This window comes from Ascaphus truei, chromosome 5 (genome assembly GCF_040206685.1).
Source record: "Ascaphus truei isolate aAscTru1 chromosome 5, aAscTru1.hap1, whole genome shotgun sequence".
NCBI classification, from domain to species: Eukaryota; Metazoa; Chordata; class Amphibia; order Anura; family Ascaphidae; genus Ascaphus; species Ascaphus truei.
In genome coordinates this window covers 73,453,686-73,476,420 of record NC_134487.1, presented here as the reverse complement: position 1 = coordinate 73,476,420, position 22,735 = coordinate 73,453,686, and the positions used below count along the sequence as shown (strand labels likewise).

Sequence of the window (22,735 nt, the reverse complement as noted above, 5' to 3'; positions counted from 1 at the left end):
CGCCCCCGTCAGGCCCCCCACCCCCCTCTCCCCCCCTGTCTTTACGCCTGCAGCTCACTACAGACTGGGGAACTCTGCTGCATGCGCCGCCAGTCTCGCAGGTGCGCGTACAGCACAGGCAGCGGGGCCGTAGCCTAACCCATACAGCTCACCCATGCTTGTAATTTATAGTTTCTAAATAAAAGAAGTACTAATTTGATGATTTAAAGAGACAGTCCCATTTGGCTCACACAAAAAAAACCTATAAACAACTTTGCAATTATAACCAGTGTTTCCCCACCCGACAGGAGATTCACTGCCACCTGGTGTTGTGGTGCTCACGTATACAGAAGGCCCTGAGCTTCCGCTGATGTTAGTTGGGCCAGGCTTTTGGTGATCCGCAGCTCTCTTTTCCTATGGTACAGTGTCTCCATTCCCACAGGGCCAATCGCAGATAGGTTGCAGTCCCTGTGGAAAACATCTTGCCTCCCCCTGACAGATTGCAGCCTCAGGCAGGAGTATAAAAACAGGAACTCGCGCTTTATTCAGCACAGCAATAGATTACAGTATTGCATCAACACAATATCTCTTTCCCCCAGGGCTTGAGGCCACAAAGGTCTATCCCAATCTCCCACACTCCCTGGTGGAGCATGGGGTAGCTGCTTCCACTCCCCTGAGGGGGGGAAGGCCTGGAACTCAACACACACACACACCCACTCCCCTGAGGGAGGGAAGGCCTGGAACTCAACACACACCCACTCCCCTGAGGGGAGAGGGAACAACACACCTCTCTCACTGAGGGTTCGTCCATGCTGTCGAAGACCGCGCGGAGGCGTCTGTGCGTGGCACGATCACATTGCCTTAAGGCATTGATCGTACTCAGACCGCGCAGGCGACAGCAGGAGTGGGCGCGCTTTGCGCGAGGAATCAGTTGAAACCGATTTCTCGGCGCGACGGGCAGGTCACGAGCGGTTCGCCAATGAGAGCAAACCAGCTCTGTGATGTCACAGACGTCCTCCACGGCGCATCTACCATGTCCTGAAAATGCATCCACGTCACGCGGGTGACATCATGGACGCGCACACCTCAGCGCAGGCGAAGGCTGTATTGACACAGCCTGAGGAGTGAGAGAGACAGAACCACTACATTTAGAGCTGCAGCCCCTTTTTGTTCCAGGGGAGGGTCCCCAGGTCAACGCCCCTATTATGGGCAGTACTTCGGCCTTGGCCCCCCCCCCTTGTCACTTCTAGGTAGTAGGGCAGAGATTAACCCCAACATTGCCTGTGCTGGTACCAGGGCTTATGTGTTAGGCAGGGAAATTAGTAGCCCAGGGGGTTACCTGGCTACACAATGTAATTGCCTTTTTAAACACTTTGCTTCCAGAAGGGTCAGTAACACATTGTAAAGCAATAATATGCTGTTCCATCTGACAGCGAGTCGGTTAAGCAAATGTAGTCTTGTTAAAAGCGAACACATGTATAGCCTGGGTCCCCCCTACCTCTGGTTGCAGCTGCGTCTGGCAGCAGAGGCAGAGGGAGAGCGTGGGAAGGTTGTTGCAGGTGACTCGATTGCTGGAGGTTGCAGGGCACTGCCATCTTGGTTGCGATTGCGCATACACAAGATGCCGCGCATGTGCAGTGTAGGCGCGCGAAGCGGCCATAAAAAAGAATAGATCCGCAGGGGACTACAGCCCCCAGGATGCACTATGGCGCCGGACCACATGGGCTGCAGCAGCCAATAGCGCGGCCGTATTCTCCTGCTCTGGAGAATGATACTTTTCGCGCGCAGAGGAGCACGCCAGTCGGAGCTGGGACGAGGAAGGGATAGGGTGTGCATGTGCAGGGTGTCCATAACCCCTGTACTAGGCCAGAGACCCCTTAGGCACAGACTCCCACATAGATTGTGGCTACGCTAGGGACTTGCCCTTAGATAGGCACATTGCCCGCTAAGCACCCCAGCTCAGGGACACAGTCAGGACGCAGCTGCGGGCTGGTGGTCTGGGACCAGACCACCATACTAAGAGACTATCTGCAAAGGTGATACACTCCTTGCGGGAAGTCACCCCACGTGGATGCGGACGTCGTCGCTGACCACAAACGTCGCTGGATCTTATCCTTCAGTGTGGCGTTACCAGGTGTCGGAGCACCTGGCAGGTAATACAAGTGCACCAGCTATAAACACGTTAGTGGGGGCAGCGCTGACTCACACATTTGGGTGGGAGTTGTTACTCGTGGACAACAGGGTTGTTGGGTGCCCGAGGGCCCCTCAGGACTTTGTCACCTGTATGTGGACACCGGTTGGTGGTTACTGGAGGGCACGGTGTGGGGAGCTGTGTATATATATATATATGTTCAACATACAGGACACCTACAAGCTCATATGTTCAGTATTCTTTCGTATGCAATAAAACTGTTATGCGTACCAGCGTGTGATTTATTGTATGGGGTTCCTGTATGGGGTTATCCCACATAGTAGGTTCCCGTGCAGGTGGAAGCGGTACCGATTACGATACACCCCAGGCTCCCAGCAGCGGAGGCTCAGGCCTCCTGTGAGCCGCAGGTAAAGCAGCACATACACCGTAGCCGCCATATCTCCCACGGGGTGGGGAAACATGCACTACACATGGCAGTTTTGGTATCTAAGGAATTAAGGATTCCCCCACCCTAATGTAAATGGGGACTCTAAATCAGGATGGCCCAATCTTTTTCCATGTGCCCCCTTGCTGGCTTTCCCTCTCTCCTCACGCCCTCCCTCCCCCCTCTTACCTTGATTCAGACGTCCTGGCATCATGACAACACATGACCCCGTGGCGTCATTTGACGCATGTTGCCATGGCGACGCGTCACCAGGAGCGTCTGAATCTAGGTAAGTAAGGTTTACAGAGGGCCCCGCAGCTCCCCGGCATTAATTTAAATGCTTTCGGGAAGCGCGCGCAGGGCCTCTGTAAACCCTGCGACCCCCACTTTGTGCACCGCTGCTCTAAATGACAGGTGCACAGGTATGTCATTCAAATGCTTCCTCTGTCTGTCTGTAGTCAACTTCCAACTCTATAAAAACCAACAATAAGCAGCTGTAACTCAGTATACTGCCCCTGTGCAATATAGTGAGAAGCACATGCAGGGCTAAAGATGCACGGAATGCCATTTACGTGAATACAAGTATATGCATAATTATCTGTTCACCCACTTCTCGCTACCTTGAATATTGAGGGTAAAGTCATAACACAAAAGACAGCAAGTAGATAAAGATAAATTGAGAGCGAGAGAGAGACACAGAGAGACAGCGATTTCACTTGTTAGAAACGCTAGTGGCGCAGATATGTTTTTTTTTTTTTTTGCCTTGCGTGACAAAAGTTGTAATTTCCCATCTTCTATTTCATATCTTACAGTTAACATAAATAATGTCGGTCGTTATAAAATCAGACTGTGAATAGTATAGTGCAAGTTAATCATTACAAAACTGTAAACAGAGCTGTCAGAGAAGCAGTGAGCCTCAGCCGTTAGCCAATAACTAAACTGTACTTTCTTATCAGAGTATTTATACTTAAATATAATGACAATAATTAATTATCATTAAAGGATCCAAACGTGTTCTACTGGCAAATATGCTGATTGGTAGAAAAAGTCCAAAATGCTTTTCAGGTCCTTTCTTCAGTAAGGGGTTGTCAATAGAAAAATCAATGTGACATATTACCTCTAAAAAGCATTTGCATTTATCTCAAGTAAAAAAAATATTAAACAAATCACTTTTCTGTAAATCTTTAGGTTTTTAATATGGTATTCACCAAAGCTATCTTTGGAGGGAGTGCTGCCTTCAAATAAAACACTGTCATATATTGTTTTCCCCATTTTTTTAAACAACTAACAAATGTACCTAGAACAACGTATGCTCACAGAACCCTATAGTTTTTGGTCAACAACCGTGACAAAAACATCACTCTTTCAAAACACTAATTTAGTGATCCAATTACATAACACAGAAGGTCTAGCAGTTAGACCACTTGACCAAAATGCCCTTAACACTTGAATACCTTCAGTACTGGAAGTCTGTAATGAAATGCTAGCCCTACCAGAAATGAGAGGGTGAAGGTACTCATTATCTGCAGTATCGGTCGTCAGACATTTATCCTGTTTAACGAGCATTCGACATCTAGGCATTCCTGCGAGTGCTAATTACAAAATAAAGGTCTCATTACAGAGTGTACTGCGTAATATTAGCCAATTACCCTGTTTATCTAAATAAATCACAAGTTTGTTTTTTTAACCCCTCTGTCGCTATTAACACACTGGAAAGCAATGCACTGGGTGAAGATGCACATGTTTAGCCAGAATAATGCCAACACAGTTATGAAAAGATTTGTCTAAGACTTCTGTTTGATTACAGCAAACAGAATGCACCCACATTCCCCCACCCCCCATATGAATAGACCTGTACCGTGCCAGAATGCTGCCCAGTGCACGATAATCACGCTCCAGGAATGTTAAGCCATCAGCACTGTTTCTAATTACTTTAAAATTATCACTGCGGCCTCTTGAGGATACCAGAGCTTACTGTATGCAGTAGCTTTCTAGCTGCACACATAATACTGTTTGTTACAAGAGATGACATTTATATTGTTGCAATTATCAGAAGATATTCATTAGGTGCCAAGTTAAATACAGAGAGCTCATGAGTTACAAGGCGTCCTCGACTCCTAAGTGCCTCTTAATACAGTACAACGGTCTAAGAGAAATATTAACCAAGTTTATTCCCAAATGATGTCTAGATGCTGTCATGCAGCAGTGCACCTCAGTACATTTGTAATGTGCTATGTTTCTTGCAATGAAATTGTTTTTTCCATTCCAGTAGATTTGAATTAGGTGGCGATACCTTTTAGTGGACCAACATTAGAGTTGTCCATAGATGAAGTCTCAGTGTACAAAGCTTTTGAAACCTTTCTTCTTCAAGTGTAATGTACTGAATCTCTCTTCAATACAGTACACAGAGGTTTCAAAAGCTCTGCAAACTATACCTTCAACTATGAAAAACTCTAGTGTTGGTGCACTAAAAGGAATCACAACCTGCACATCATCTTCTTGTGGCCAGGACCAATATGGCTACCAGAACTTTGCACTATTTCCATTCCAGCAAATGCTATTCGTTTTGCAATTAGGCTCCTGGGATATAATTAATCAACTCTTTGCAGCTTAGCGTACTCTGGCAATTACTCTTCCATGCTTAAAACCAACCACAAAGCAACTAATGTTTAAATATCTGGACAAATAACAGATTAAAATATTGGCATTCAAACTGCTTCACCTATCAGAATAATATGTGCACATGGCTATTTAACAAGCTGGAAAGGAAAAGTCCCAACTAATCCTTTCAGCAACGTAAATGCTCTGTTGCAGATGCCCTTGTTAGCAGGATATGTTTTTTTTTTCTCTTTGTAGCAAAAGCCATGGTACGTTTTTATTGCAATTCCTGTGGCCTCTTTCTGTTTACATACTGTTTTGCTTGACATGAGCCCCGTCTAGACACAGCGCAACTACAAATAGTGCATGACCCACACAAACATGGAAACAGTTGATAAAAAGCTGTAATGTGCACATTTCTTATTGCTTTTGGCTGCTATGCAAGTAAAATGTGTGATACACAAATCGTTGATGAAGCAGATTTACCGCTAAATTATCTACAGAATACAACTCCATTCAATATAGAAAACCTCTGTCGTTTAAAGACGTTAGTGTTATCATCTGAGCGATGTATAGTGTTATCCTGCGTGAATGCACCAAACAGGATATGTTTCACATTGTCACGTTTCCACAGACCATATCGCTGCCACATGCTATACCAGGGGTGCTCAACTCCAGTCCTCAAGCCCTCCCACCACCAACAGGACAGGCTTTCAGGATACCACAGCTTCAGCACAGGTGGCTCAATCAGAGGTTCAGTCAAAGATTGAGCCTCTGAGTGAGCCACCTGTGCTAAAGCAGGGACTGATTGAGCCACCTGTGCAGAAGCTCTATATCCTGAAAACCTGACCTGTTGGGGGGCCGGGCTTTAAGACTGGAGTTGAGCAGCCCTGTGCTGTACTACCTGCTAGCTTCATCTATATTGAGGGGAGATGTCTCTTTTACTCAGAGGTCATAGAAACCTCCAACAAAAAGTATTTGTACTGTGCCTGATATACAAAAATATTTAAATATATTACACATTTAGACGTAGCTCTTTGAACCATACTTTATAGATGTATACAATATATCTGTTCCAAAACATAAAGGAAGAATTGGAAGTGTATACATGAAAGAAGTAGTACTGCACTCTATATCACACAGCACTATCACACGTTGACCACTGATTTTACTTTGGGAAACCGCGTGGAGATCTATCCACCAATCTATGTAATGTGCACCTTTTTTTTTTTTTTTTAACAGCCAAATTCTCCTATTGCAGCGAGTGAGAATTAACAATTGCAGAACGACAGTACGTGAAGAGACCCCCTGACACCCAACACTTCACACGAGACTCTTAACTCAGATTTCAACAACTCAGAGACAAAAGTGTTGTGGCATTTTCATTTTGTTTGCATTAGCAAGTCTGAGCTGCCGAATCAAATAGGTAAGAATTAGAATAAATATGCAAATATATTATACACCTCTGGAATAAATACAGGAACCACAAATGATGTTAGTCAATGGGTTTACAATCTGAGAAAATTCTTGACAGCCAGAATAATACAGACTCCTTATTTACCTCTGGGAAGACTGCTTGCAGAAATGATGTACTGGCACCTCACAAAATGATTTAGGTGAATGACTTGCAGAAATATTCCAATACCATTGAGGGATATCAATCATTTTAATAGGCGCATTTTTAAACGATTTTTTATTTTTTAAGTCTCAATTTCATAAGCTCACAATATACAATATATTTATATTTCTTTCTGTGTTTCCTCACTGGAGAAATGATCTCCTGTTTAAAGAACATGCAGGCACAGCCTTCGTAGTGACAATATTTCACCGCTGCACCTTGCTCACACCTCAGACCTCTTTGGATTACTTTGATGCATTTTATCAATGAGTTCGCAAGAGGCATAACAGACTATTACTCATTATCTGGTGTAAGAAAACAATCATAACTCAAACTAAAAAATTATAAAAATGGAAAGGGGGTTACTACCAAGTCTCTCATGGAGGTAAAGACAGCCAAACACCAGCAGTTGCAAAATAAAGATGACAGAGCACACAGGAATAACGTATCTGAGATCAGATGTATTGTAAGGAACCCCAACCCTCTCTAATAGTGCGTCTGAGATCAGATGCATTGTAAGGAACCCCCAACCCTCTCTAATAACGTATCTGAGATCAGATGCATTGTAAGGAACCCCAACCCTCTCTAATAGTGCGTCTGAGATCAGATGCATTGTAAGGAACCCCCAAACCTCTCTAATAACGTATCTGAGATCAGATGCATTGTAAGGAACCCCCAACCCTCTCTAATAGCGCGGCTGAGATATGATGCATTGTAAGGAACCCCAACCATCTCTAATAGTGTCTCAGATTAGATATATTGTAAATTATTCTGTATTTGGTACCATTAACTAATTAACTGAAAATTGCAGGGACCCCTTTAGGGATGCCGGTGGAACCCATGGGATCCTAGTATCCCTTGTTGAAAAACACTGAGCTAGAAACAGTGACCACATTTTCGGTGCTCACGGACCTATGTCATTCATTGTCTGTTGTATAAAATTCTTTAGCCGTGTTTTGGCGACACTGACATCTGGTTACTCCAAATGTGATTTTATTCCACAGTGTGCACATACACAGGAATAAGTATTGGAAGACAGAAGCATGGCAAACAATCATGATGCCACATGCAGAAGTCATGTCAGGATACTGCCACAGAGAGACTCGCTGCTATCAGAAGAGGTGAAGCGGGAAATTGTAAAAATTATAAGAATTCAGTTGGTGTTGAGACTTGTTTATTCACATGCAGGGCAGCACTTGGCCAATATTTTATTACATGCTCAATTGGTAATTTTAGTCAGACCTGCTTCTAAAATGTAACATGTTTCCCAAAGGTATCCTGAATGAAGAACAAAACAGAATTGTAACAAGGTCATAAACAAGTATTCTGCATGAGAGAGAGAGAGAGAGAGAGAGAGAGAGAGAGAGAGAGAGAGAGAGGGAGAGAGAGAGAGAGAAAATGTGGCGCTCAGTGAAAGGAGAAGACGTACTAGAGAGAGAGCTGCTTCAATATTGGAAATAAATGGATGATTGAAAGATTGGAGTAATATGCTAATGATAAGAGAGACAATTACAAGGTATTTAGCAAGTACAACAAATGTTATTCAATCTACAGCAACGTGTCTCGTATGATGCTGTCACGGCACGTACAGCATATTCTTTTGAAATCAAAATTCAAAACTGTGTACTTTTTATAGAGCACAACAAAACAAAAACATTTCTAATTTCAATGTCAATGTCAATCCATGGGGGGGAAAGGCATAACGAAAAAATAATAATAATTATGTGTAACCCTCCTTGTCCAGCTCTTAAGGAATTTACATCAGTTGACTATGTACATGGCTTTGCACAGTCTCTCATACCTTGTAAGGCTAAGGCCCCGCTGCACACGCCTGCACGGCCGCCTTGCTTGCCGGTGGCGCGTGCAATTCACTGCACCGCGATCTGTGGTGAAATTTTTCCAGCACGGGGGCGTGGCCAAAACAGGTGGGAGGGCGCGGCCATGATGTGAGGGGGCGGGACCATCACGCAGCACTACAGACTGCAGACAGCCCCTCACAGGCACTCACACACACAGGCACTCACACACACACAGGCACTCGCACACGGGAAATCGGAACGGGGGGGTTGAATCGGAGGGGGGATCGGAGCAGAGGGGGGGATCGGAGCAGAGGGGGGAATCGGAAGGGGGGGATCGGAGCAGTGGGGGGGGAAATCGGATTGGCTGCTGGGATTGCTGCTCATAATTCCTACTAATTCCAACATGCTAGTAGAGAAGGAGAAAAAACTGGAAGAGCACTACTGTTGGTATCAAAAAAGTAGAAAGGAGGGTGCGTATCCCATAAAAAGATTATTTATTGGTCATGGAAAAACAGGGCAATGGAGAGCCCCACCAATGTTTCACGCTTTAGAGAGCGCTTTCTCAAGGTATACATATCACAACTTTATTAACACACACATACATACATACATACATACATACATACATACATACATACATACATATAGACACAAACTGACATAACCAGCCGATACTCACATATCCCACTGTGGCAGGGGAAAGAGAGTGTCTCAGTGTGCAGGTGTGTCAGTGTGCAGATGTCTCAGTGTGGGGGTGTGGAGGTGTCAGTGTGGGTGTTTCAGTGTTGAGGTGTCACTATGAGAGTGTCAATGTGGGAGTGTAGGGGTGGGTGTGTGTCACAGTATGTGTGTCTGTAATGTGTCACAGACACACAATGCAGCACATAGCAACTGATGGGTGGGTAGCGAACACAAAACACCCTCCCACCGCCCAGCTTATCAAAAGACTGGCTCCAACAAATTCTGACTGCCTCCCAAGTATTTTATATTTCTATCCGCTGGTGCCGCCACGAATTTTGTCTGTACTGGTACTTTCCACCTCATTATTAGAGAGAAAGGTGTAAATTGTTTACAATTGGGCCTGCCAATGTACAAACAGGCATGGGCTGTGATGTGACTAGCTCCTTGTTATTGAATGCTGCTAAGATATGAGGGTTATATTTTGAGGGGGTGAAGTGTGCCTGACTTATTAATAAAGAAGTTCTCATTTTCTCCATGTATGAGCAATGCTACGTTTATTAGATAATTATCGTTCTTCCTCATTATGCTGTTGACAATGGCAGCAAAATGAACACACAGCAATAAAAGTCAGGATCAAACATTGTATATACAGAAGTTTACAGTCTTATCATGAAGAGATTAGAGATTATATCATAAGAACACCTCCAAGTATTTGAATTACCAGAAAGCTATTAGAAGTGTAATGAATGCTCATTTTCTAGGGGGAGAACTCATTCGAGCAGGAATGGAAGTGGAATTGACTTCACTTCCATTCACATCACTGGGGCCGGTCCCAATTGTAACTGCAGCTCCCAGCAATGACGTCATCATGATCCTGGCAGCAGCAGCATTAAAATGAGAATAGTGATTAATCGTTCAACAAGCAGAAGTACCCACATTATGTTGTACAACCACAACAAAAATCCCCTCCACTTAAGATGCTATACTTTAAAAATAAGAATTTACTCCTAGCCCATGTAGCTCCTTTCCCTTAGGTACTGTATAATATATAACTTTAAGACCCAGAGGCAGATTTTGTGCTGTGCCTCCCCTTGCTGCTCTAGAAACCACATTGATGACCAGCATTTGATTCTTTCCCATGGATGCTTTTAAGAGCTGGAGGAGGATGGTTGGAATTAGGTACAGGCCAGTGTGGTCAGCTGCTGGGTATATTTGTCAGGGAATGCTGCATGGGCAGAATAATGATTATCACAATCTAGGAAGAAGAATTTAACAGCTGGACAAGGGCACACGAGAAATGGCATATTTAAAAGGCAGCATTACAGGAGAAGCCCTGGACAGAAATGAGGATCAGCTAACCAAAGTATCCAAAGCAAAGCGGCAGATAGGTAATTATGTCAGGAAGTATGCTGATATTAAAGAGGCTCTCTAAGCAGCACATTAGAACAAAAAATGATATATCTTTTTTTCTTCTATATGCAGCCTTTGATTACCTTAATTGAAAAACAATTACCCAAGATGCAGATCGATTCGTTCTCCCGTAATCAATCAGCAAAGGCCCTGCTTCCCAGGGATCACTAAATGGCTCCCTTTCTGTTTCAAGCAATCCTCCAGTCAACCTAACAGCAGTTACAATGTATTCTTATATTATTAAGGTAACATTATCTATGGTCACAGTTTACTGCTCAAATTGCTGGAAATATTGGCAACAAATGATCACAAAACAGGAAAGTGTTGCCAAGATCTTGCACTGCTGGGGAGGTGGGTTAAAATCTGCTATAGAAATCAAAGGATGGGCAGAATACTCATTCAAATAATAGTAAGGGTCGAATTGAATTTTTTTTTATAGTGCGTATTACCTAATACGACAGAACTGATTTATTTATTTTTTTAAAACACACATGTAGGATATTGCTTGGATTGCACATTTAAGACAGTGAATTGGATAAAAAGAACTAGCAAAATCAACAAGCAGATAAGAAAAGTCAATCGCAAAGATAGGAGTGTGTTAGAGATAAAAATGCTACCTTTGAAGTGGGTGAACTAGGTTCAAATACCAGTGTCCGCTCTCCCTGTGATTTTCCCGAATGGACGTGGCTCTGTTGCTCGGCATCCGTCGCCTCTCTTGGACGTCGATGCGTGTGATGCACTATGGGAAACGACACACCCGTATGAATCTCTCCTGCTCAATTAAGGTTTAATTCATCAGGAGAGATTCATCCGGATATGTTCCGTTTCCCATAGTGCATCACACGCACAAACGTCCAAGAGAGGCGGAGCCCAAGACGCTACCAACGAGGATCCACCCAGACGCCGAAACAGCAGAGCCGCGTCCGTTTGGGGAGACAGAACATTCACGCCACTGGTGAGAGTCGGGAAAGATGCCCGTCAGAGCCCCTGCGGCATAACTGTGTTGATCAGTTGAGATCCGGAACCTGCCTGATATCCACCAGCCTGTACCAAAGGAACTTCTTGTGAGTAGCAGTCCAATTTTACACTCCATGACAATGAAGAATTCCTTTGGGGTTTGTTCTTGTATTTTATAGCATTTAATTAAATGAATTGTTTTATATTTAAAAAAAAATCCTGACTAATTGCTCTAGGTCATAGAGCTGCACTTTTTACTGTGCGCTATTCTCTAGCATTTCTCCGTCATTGGAGAGGCTAATCTCAATTAGTCTTCATCTGCAGATGTCTAGGGGTGAGAGACCAAAACCACAGCTGCAAGGGCAGATAGAAATATATAGATTTCTACATTTTCACCATTATATGAATTGTGTCACTAGTTTTCAGCTCTATATTGTGCGCTGTTCTTTTTTTCCTTTCCATCACTTCTAGTATTCATCTGCAGCTTGTTTTACATCGCACAGTGTTGCACTTTATCTGCTTTTTCTATATTCACCATCCACATCGCTTGATCCCCTTGGAGCATCACCTGCACAACAGTATTCTATACCTCCTCCTGAAGCCTTCATCTCCTCCTGGCGGTTCACATTCTACCAAAGATCACATATTTACTCACGTATATTTGACTTTTTGCATGTAAATTAGCACCAGATTAGTAATTTTCGCTGTAGATGTTTTCTGATTCTTAGAATTATCAGTGGACTGTACATGGCTGCTATAACTAACATTTCCTATTGCATTTACCACTATTGACACATATTATTGAATTCAAAGTATTTTTAGATATGTTGCATGATCCAGTGTCACTTTCACATTATACATTGCACATTAGTAAAGACACTAGTAGCGTTTACCACCATTTATCAGTACTGCCGTTTATCAACATACAGTTGCCTGAAGCACCAAAAATTGTATTGTAAGCTCTTCGGACCAGGGACTCACTATGTACAGCACTGCATATTTTGTCTGGGTGTGTCTTATTTCCCACTCATCAATCTTTTGTGACATTTATGGCGGAATAATGCTACACTCACCTTTGCATTTGTATAATTAAAATGCACGTTTGGACAGCTGTCTTGATGGAGCTAATTTTAATCCTTGAGGGGAAACAAATATCTGACATATGCAACCCAGGCAACCTGTCATATTTGGTATTGTTACACGCATCTGCCTTTGTCTGCCACAAGTCTATACTTTGTATCCTTGTGAATTCTATCAGATTGTAACTACCATACATTCTTAAATATTGTATTGAATGTCTTTATTTATATAGCGCCATAAATGTACATAGCGCTTCACAGTAGTATGTAAGGAAAGACAGAGTGCTCATTCTGTTACCTCTCATTTGCTAACCAAAGCAATCACCGGAATTGACACAATTCCCTTTTCAAGCTGCAGACTAAGCAATATCCAACATGTGTGTTTTTGTTTTTAATAAATCAGTTTAGTACTATTAGTACTACATACTTATAGTATTTTTTTAAAATAACTCTGAATTACTTTTTAATGTATTATAATGTACAGTAACAAGCCTTTTTTGTTTCATTAACAGCCATTTACAAAGTCACAGATATTGAGTCAGTACTCCTCTGCAGCCATTTAGCGAACCCCTGAGCCGAATCTTCGCTGATCGATCGGCAACTTAACTAATTACTTATCATGGCGTGGATTGATATTGGTATTGATCAACATATTAAAGGGGAAAAACGCAGCTTGGACTGCTGCTTTCAGATAACCCAGAAATCATGTCACATCTCTTGTGCATCTATATCCTTTATACCACGTTAACTTGGGTAACCTCACAGGAGACATGGAAAAATAGATATTTGAAACTGAAAGTTAACCCCTTGGTTACTGTATTGTTAACACAACTGAACAGGTTAGAGGCATTAACGCTACAAGGAACATTTACAATAATGCCCCAAACATTAGATTACATGAAGATACAAGTAAGATGAAGATCAGCAAGGGAGTGTGACAGGGAGACACCTTGTCCCCAAAGCTTTTCACAGCAGCACTTGAAGAATTGTTCAATACATTGAATTGGGAAGAAAATGGGATCAAAATCAACAAATCAGAGAACTCCCGGAAGAAAGACAGTGGGTCTCCATATGAAACTTAAAGCTAGGTCCCCAGTGCAGCCAGCGGTGCGTGCGGCCGTACGCGCGCCTCTCACCAGCCCCTTACCTGCTCCCTGGCTGTCCCCAGTCCCTCCTCGCTCCCAGGTTCACTGCGCACGGTGACATGTCAGCCGGCAGGGGCTACAACCAGTTTGTGATCCTGATCGGCGACGCGTCACGTGGTGTGGCAGGGAGCCAATCAGAGAGGCGGGAAGCAGGGGGAAGAGAGCGAGAGGTGGGGGGAGAAGTTGCTGAGCTGTGTGTGTGTGTGTGTGTGGGCATGTTTTTTTTTTTAGTTTGGCCGGTGTCGTGGCCCCGCCCCCTCGTCATGCTATATAGCGCTCTGCACGTGCCGCCAGGTCGCAAGGCGGGTGTGCAGGCACGTGCAGTGTGGCCTCAGCCTTACAAGACCAATGTGTCAACTCTACAATGATCAAAATAGGTTAAAAAAAAAAAGAAGAAGAACTGGATCACATACAAGACTATACCCCTACCTTGGCCAGCAAGTAACAATGGATGTAAACCTTTTGCATTAAATCAAAAGAAGACTTCAGATGGCATGGAGTGCATTGGGATGAAACAAAAAAATCTTTCAAGGCAACCTATGACTTTAGACTAGCTATAGGAATCCTGCATTTATTGGTTTTAGGTGTAATCATTTTGTGTGCAATATCTTAAATTATTTATTAAAAGTTAATTTTTAGGTTTTCATTATACACAGTATCTCTGACATTATTTTGAACATACATTAGCTGACTGGTACTGAGTGCATATCAATTAATAGGTATCATTGTGTGTGTGTTTGAATAGTATTAACTACCTACCTATCATCATGCACCTCCCCCATCTGTGTATTTCAGTTAATTAATCACTACCTAATTCGTTCCGAGTAAGTTGAGTTCTGAGCAGAAGGTCTTGTTTTTTGTTGTTCCATCTTCCACTGTGACTCAAGAGGAAAGTTTTCGGCCACTGTATTCTGCTTGTGCTCAGGTGTGGCTGTGAAACGTGGACGCTAAATGCGAAGATAATTCAGAAGCTTCAGACAACACAAGGAAGTATGGAGAGATGTATGCTGGGTATTACCCAAAGAGACAGTAAAAATAATGAATGAATCTCAAACCAAACAAAAATCTTTGACATCATGACAAGGGTAAAGAAATTAAAATAGCAGTGGGCCAGACATACAAAATGAAGAAATGACCATAGTTGGACAAAGATTGTACTCGACTGGATTCCAAGGGAAATTAAAATACCAAGACGACAACCAAAAGTAAGAAGAGAGGATGAAATCAGCAAAATTGTTGGAATAACGTGGAAAAGACCGGCTTGCAACCGCAGTACCTGCGAGTTCATTGGGATGTCCTTCATGCAGCAGTGGATTGACAAGAGCTGAAGATAATGATGATATAAAACACAGAAACCATGGAATTTATATTCAAGAAATACGTAAAAAAAAAAAAAAAAACTAACTCAGTACAGTATGTACATAAACTTTCTTTCTTTCCACTGTGCCATTGAAGAAGAAACCTGTGAGTTTTCAGAAATTATGCTCACGATAATTTAATCTATAAAGAATTATCGTGTTGGTCCAGAAAAAAGGTATCACAACCTACAACAAATCTACATGACTAGGAGAAAACACTTAATGGTGCACATACCTGCAAAAGCTCTAAAAGTCAGTACCAATATTCATAAAACTACATAGTAATGAAATTGCAAACATGCAATTCTGGATGTGGACATGCAATGAGGTACATACACTGTGTGTTTCTTTCTATATGTTTATCTTCGCATAAGTATGGGTCATTCAGTACAATTTTTGGATCAAAACATATCAAGGTTGCTCTCACTTTTCTCCTGGGGGTAGTAATCCACTGAGCAATTTCTTCCCTCAGGAAAAAGGTAGGAACAACCTTTGCTGCAGCAATAATCGTGAGAAGTATTTATATATTTTCCTGCAACCAAAAAAATTGTCACTATATTTAATCAGGGCACTATGGGTTTTTAATCAATTTTTATTGCACTGTAGCACACAGAAAGCTCCTGAATGTGAACCCTTAGGCACCTCCTACATGTCACAGATTCCATGCTATTGACTAGACCATTGTTTTGTTTCCTCTTCGCAGAAGAGGAAATACAAAGGACACAGTATAAAAGAGGCAGTTGTAGGTAGGTACCTGCAGAAAGGGTCTACCCTGACGTGGTTGCAGGTACGATATGTTTTGGCCAAAGATTGAATAAAATGACTCATACTTATGAGAAGAAAAAACATACAGAAAATAATTAAATGATTTGTCATATAGATTGTGTATATTGGGGCTTCTTTGTTTATTGTTATATATTTGAGGTCATTTTCCCTTTTTGGCTCCAGTTGACAGAATAGTTGACAGAATTAAATATATAAATCTATAATACTGTGAGTTTGGGTTTTGAGTTGGTAAGATTGTGTAGGTCTTTCTATAGTTTGCAAATTGGTTTTAATAAAATAATTTTCATTAAGCTGCAGCTGCCACATGACACAACTTACATAGAGTGTACATTTGCGTCGCCCCAAAGACGGACGCCTGATGGGGCTCCTCAAGAGCTGCTCCCCTGTACACAGGACCAGAGTGCTAAAGGTTAACATTTGCTTGTACTTTGTGGAATGTCAGCCCCACCCACTGGAATGTTAATGAGCCACGAGGATATAAAACTTTGAATTTGCAGCTGCATTCAATCTGAACCCCTTCAGTGTACATCTGCGTCGCCCCAAAGGTGGACAGCCTTTGGCGCAGCAGAAGGGCAGCTAAAGGGTGTGAACCATTTGCTGCTGTTCGCTGATGTTAAAGCTTCTCTATTTCAAAATGAAACTCACCAGCCCTTTTATCCCCTGTACCAATTTTCAAACTCTATCTGTCCATGAAATGTCTGTGAATTGAATGTATAACCTCTGCTATTTTAATGTAACCATGTATTGTTAAAACTCGGTGCACAGGACATACTTGGAAACGAGAGGTAACTCATTTTTTATAAATAAAATTAAAAAATATATGCAATCACGCCTGGGTTACGCAGTTACACTCTTATGGGCTAGGCAGATAAAGCCTGGCAGCTAGCTATTTATTGTGAAGTTGGACAGGACTAGAAACCAGGCACATGAAACACCAGTAGGCAAAAAGGTGACAAAAATCCTCCACTTTGTCACAGAGGTGTGTTAGAAACTGCCCTAAACCCCACAATTTCCCAAGTGGCTAGTTACAGCAATAGGCAGAACATATTTGTAGAGATTAATGAAAACAGCAGAATATGCAGCAAGAGAAGTATCCGTGTGCTGACCAGCCGTAAGGTTACTGTGTGAGGGAGCATCAGGAATCTAGAACCCTGGTTCCAATCTGGAGGAAGCATACATCAGTGGAGGATCCAAGTACAGTTTTTTATTCTCTCCTTTCCATAAACAAGTTCTATAGGGTTGGAAATATGTAGTCATACTGTCTAATGAGTTTTATTGCTATAGTCTCATTCCCAAGCGGAACATAGAATGTTGTCTTAAGTGTGGGATGCTTTCACACACACCATGCCTGCGGCAGACTAACAAGCATTTTTTGTAGGCGTGGATACAATTCTGCTGCACAAAGCTGAACATTGTATTCATTAATCGGGCATGTTTTGCTTTTGCTAAAGCCTATGTTATCATTTGATATTTCATAATTTTACATGAAAGCAGTTTAATCTTAATGGTCCAAATACCACCAGTGACATTAAAAAGTTGTGTGTGGCCTTCAATGTTTGAGTCTAGTGCACTCATATGATGGATTAAGGACAAAGAAGTATTTTTAAATTAACCATGTTCAGTCAGATAATAGTCCCTCGCCTACTAATTATCTTTAGTTTCAAAGAAAAACAATCAAAGAAACCATAACAAATCAGTCGGTAAACATTGCAAAAGGCTTGCAAACTTTGCAATGTCCTTTTGCATGCCAGTCACATTGTATTGTTAAGCCCTTTAAAAAAAATGTTTTTAGTCTAAGAACAATAAATACTGCTGCACAAAATAAAAATGCTGTTTGGAATGTTTTCAAAACTGTTTTATTACTGATCCCTACACAATGTGACTTTGTTAGCACATTATTCCATCAATTATATATCACCCCTAATCAAAGCAGTATGTCTTATAATGGCCCCCAATTGAAGAATAAAATGTAGAAGACCATGGGTTGAAACCTTGTATATATAACCGATGACTTCATATTCACGTCTATCTATCAAGGTAGATGCAAAGAGATTTTAACCCACATCATTTTTTGTTCCATTGCACAATGCAGTGAAACTGACAATACTGAAGAGGGAGAGGAAATGCATCCCAGAGACAAGAATAGATTGGAAGCATTTTGGGGGGATAACTGTGGAGAGATAACCAGTATTTCTGGCTTCCTACAGGAACACTGTTAATCCAGAGGGGGAAAAAACTTTACAAACTCTGAAACCGTCTGTCCAAAACTACAAAAAAAAAAAAAGTAAAATAGCAAGTGTTCTGTACCAGAAAAAAGAAGACATGGGCAAAGTAATAATTTGACTTGTTCCAAAATCTGACTCAGAGTATGTAATTGTTAAAGATCAACTACTGTATTGGCCATTTCATATAAAATACATGATTGTTTTCAAAGTTTATTATTCCTAGCTGTGAGTAACACAGACTGGTACAAAACATATTGAAATTAACTAGCCCTCATGTTAACATCATCTTAACTTCAAAACGTTAAACAAAACTTCTGACCAATGAACACAGAATAATTGCTACAAACTAAACAGCACCAAAGACAAAGACAGCTCCCTGCGATGTTACTATATCCTCAAAATATGCAAAGGGAGTGCTGCGGAAAATAAAAATACTCTACTTGATTTTTCACATGCCATTCCAAGAAATCCCCGAGTGTTTTTTTAAAGCTCAGCTCAGCTCAGCTGAGTTACGACAGAACACGTCAAACTAATCAATATCAAATATACGGTTGTCACTTGGGACAGACAACTACCAAGAAATTCAGTGTTAACGATATCCACTATAATACATTAAGAACATCTGGGATCCCCTCAAGCCATAGATTAACACCTTTAGGTAGAGGGCCTGCAAGATGTTGCTTAGTAATATCATTCTGGGCCTTCATGAAATGAAGGGGCTACAGTTATTTATCTCATTAATCATGTTTATTTATAATGAGACTGCAAGAGGTATGAAGCTGTACAGTTGGACAACACGTATAGTTACAAGCAAATGATTACATAATCACACAGTGGGGTCAGAGGTTACTGTTTGTCACAAACCAGCTGAAGTGGTGCACTATTGGGCGGAAATTGCATACAGTATGTTATTTGCTGTAAAGTAATATTTAACTTTCCTACAATACACTTGTATGCCTCTTTTGCATTGTTCTCTCCACCCCACCAAAGTTTTCTGAAACAGAGCTCTAACAGAAGTCACTACTGTTATTAAAGCAATTTTGACTGAAAGCAGACTCATTCGTATCCTCTCTTTTCAATACAGGGTTTAAAAGAACAAAATAAATAAATCAGGAGGCCAATTTAAAACGATTGCAATGGTTTTCAATAACCAAATGCACTCAAAATAAACAAGGTTCTTTTCTGGACAACATCATTTTCTACAAAACTATCATTAAATTGAAAAGAGCATGAAATGCAGCAGAGAAACCAAAGCAGATGGCTGTGGGTCTATAGGAAATGAGCAGTGGATATTGAAGATATCTGTATATTATCTTCAAACAAGATGAACCGCTTTGGTGCCATACAAATTAATGGACCGTGGACTTGCAAGTTGATATATAGCCATTGTTTCCTCTGCTAAAGCAAGCAGTAATATATTCTGATAATGTGTGTCACAAAGTACAAAGGATCCCTGTGATGGTTTCAGAGGCCCATTTGCTGAGAGAACCAGGCGGGGCTTAGCAAATGCCATCCCATTGAACACAACAGACCTCACATCATGTCAACAATCACAACACTTCCCTCAGCACAAACAAACAATAGCAGTAACAAAAGGCAGCAGAGAAACAATGCAAGGAAACCCTGGTCCTGACACCGCAGTCAGTTATGAGAAATGTCCCATTTCCAAGACTCACAGGATAAGGAGAATATTATTTTATGTTATTTACATTACTTACGAGTCTGCTTCAAAGGCTACAAATATAAAATTAAAGACAGACCTACCAAATGCATCATTTTATCTACAAAACCCGGAGAAATGGGGATCAGGCGTATAGGTAAAATGGACAAATAAGTGTATATATACAGGGAACACACGTCTAGATAAAACAGATTATAGAAACCAGGGTAGATAGGTTACATACATAGATAGATTAAGCAGTATGACAGATTAGATACATTGGGAAGAGACAATGGCAGATTAAATATATAATTGGTAGAACAGGCATCGTAGAATTCAGATGCCAGACTCAATAGCACTGCATGCAGTATAATACATGATACATTTATTGAGGATTTAGATATTGCAAATCAGCATACAGTATATTCAGTCCTGGTTAAATACATTTCAACATAAATGCTAGAGGATTTTCTCAGGATCCCTGCTTGATCATTATGAAGGTTCTTTACTATAGTCTCCCAGGTGCCAAACCAGAGTAAATGAACTGAATCAGATTATTAAACAAACAAAAAAATCCAATGTATTTTAATGAGGTTCCTTTAATAAATATGGTGCTGGGGTTTTCCCCATTGGTTTGGCAGCCAATACTTTATGAAATAATCCACTATATACCCATCTTTGGCACTACTTCTTTGTTAGCACTTAGTTATTATCATGCCAACCCAGCACAGATTCACACTGCCTTTGTTTTAATTCAAAGTTCCAAAGATTACACCTATGGAACATGCTGTGTAGTTTACACAAATATGAACATTAACAATGGCAGATGGGATCAAAACAAGCATTTGAGTTGTATTGTATTTAAAACATCGACTGAAGGGAGGGTATACCTACTTAACCCTTGCTGGAGAGGTGTATAACACATTCGTAGACAGTGTGATACCCTGCAGGCAAATCCAGCATATCTAAGGTTAATGCACATTAATTAGACTGTAAGCTCAGCAAGCCTTATTTCAAGGGTTACTTCCACGGGGTGGCTGGCAGTATTGCATCTTTATACTATGTATCTTATCAGCTGATATTTATACTGTCAAGTGGTGTGACTCTATATAATAGTAAAATAATAAATGACATCTGAGCTCCCAGCCCTGAAGCTCCTCAGATCTCTATCAGAAATAAATCAATGCAACTATGTATCTAATTTCCTCACTACAAGCAGCAGTAATGATTCCTCTCAATACGACCCCCAGCATTCAGCAAGGCTTCACAAAAAAGGCAAATGCAAACGAATGGATGACATGGAAAATACGCAGAAGGAAAAGTTTAACCATTTAACTCACCGACGCCGTATTTTTCGTGCTCTGTAGGTATCCACATGTTTGCAGTTAACTGGTTGTTTGTGGCTCAGGAGCAGAACAACATCCCTCCTCCGGCAGCAGTGACAGTGCTGCCCAGCCAGCTTGTGCCCTCCCCCCTCTCCTCCGGCAGCAGTGACAGAGCCCCCTGCTGCTGCCCAGTCTGTTTCCTCCCCCCACCTCTGTGTGTGCTGCTTTGTGTAGTAGTACTATGTCTGTTGTCAGTGTAACGGAGGTTGTGTATAGCGGAGGCTCATGTGTGTGCCTCTCCTGTGATCAGCTTGGGCTCAGTTAACACAGTCTCCCCCTCACTGCAGATTTCCTTGCTGGGTATGTGTCTGTATGTTGATGCCTGTGCCAGCTGATCCTAACTTGCTAGTGTATCGCTGCCAGTGATTGTGTATTGTATTGTCTCTGTGTGTTGCTTCCTCTGGTCCTGGTCTGTGTTTGCCTTTGTATGACTGCTTATTATGCCGAGTTGTGGGTACGGTGCTGCCAGCGCTTTCTTGTGTATGTGCAGTGCTCTCTGTGCCCCCTGGTACTGACTTTTGTATGTCTGTGTAACACAGCCTGCGCTGCCTCTGATGTCTTGCTGCCTATGCGTCTGGTCCTATTTTCTATGTGCATATATTGCTTCATTTAATTTGTAAACCTAAATTCGGTGCAGGATCCTGGCTTGTGTATCAGATGCCTGTGCTCCCTGATCATGCCCTGCTGTGTGCCAATGTATTGCTATCTCTACCCCCTGAGCCTGCATGTGAAATGCTATTTGCGTTGTGCTGCTTGCCCCTTGCGATCCCTATCCCCTGTGTGTGTACGTATTGCTGCAAGTCTCTGCTCCTGTGTCAGAGCTGGTGCTCTTTGCCGTGTGTGTCTCAGTGCAGGAGCACGCGCCCTTTACCCTGTGTATGTCTATGGGCTGCAGCCTGTGCCGCCGCTCTGCACTGATTCTCGCTCGCGACCCGACAGCGGACTCATTGTTCTGATGTAACTAGGCTAAAACCAACGCTGCGGGCTACAGCTGCCGGCGCACAGCACGCCGGGAAATGTAGTACTGCACATGCTGCACACACAACACAGGAAGTCAGAGCAGCGCTAGAGGGAAGATGCATTGAATGGTAGGGGTCCTCCCATCCAGGTGCCCCACACAGCCCAGCCACTATTGTTGCAAGGAAGACACAGCACAGCAGCTGCATGGTTGTGTTACATTTGTATGCCACATAGCTGTGTAGGATCAACAGATAACCCCTATAACATACTCAGTCTCACCTTCGTCCCTTTTTAAACACAATAGTGCTGCAGATTTGGACAAGCGGAGTGGTTTGGGAAGGGCTGGAACAAGGTGATTCTTTATTAGTAACTTGCCACTAGCCTCCTACATAATTTCTTTTTAAATTAGCAACAAGCAAGAGTAGAAACATTTCTTAATAATAATAACAAATAATTAAAAAAAACAGGCAGCAGTAGGTCACCGCCTGGGAGGCAGGTCTTTCTCTGTTGATATTCTGT

At 42.1% G+C, this 22,735-nt stretch overlaps 1 protein-coding gene across 4 annotated transcripts in view; it reads right to left on the bottom strand.

Annotated features, from left to right (window-relative positions):
- Positions 1–22,249, bottom strand: part of DOCK4 (dedicator of cytokinesis 4) — a 446,778-nt gene extending 424,529 nt beyond the window's left edge. For all 4 annotated transcript variants that reach the window (XM_075600022.1, XM_075600024.1, XM_075600026.1 and 1 more), the window contains exon 1: positions 21,212–22,249. In XM_075600022.1, coding sequence (XP_075456137.1) covers positions 21,212–21,248 — 37 coding nt within the window. In that variant the 5' untranslated portion in view covers positions 21,249–22,249. The remainder of the gene's footprint in view (positions 1–21,211) is intronic.
- Positions 22,250–22,735: the final 486 nt, after the last annotated feature.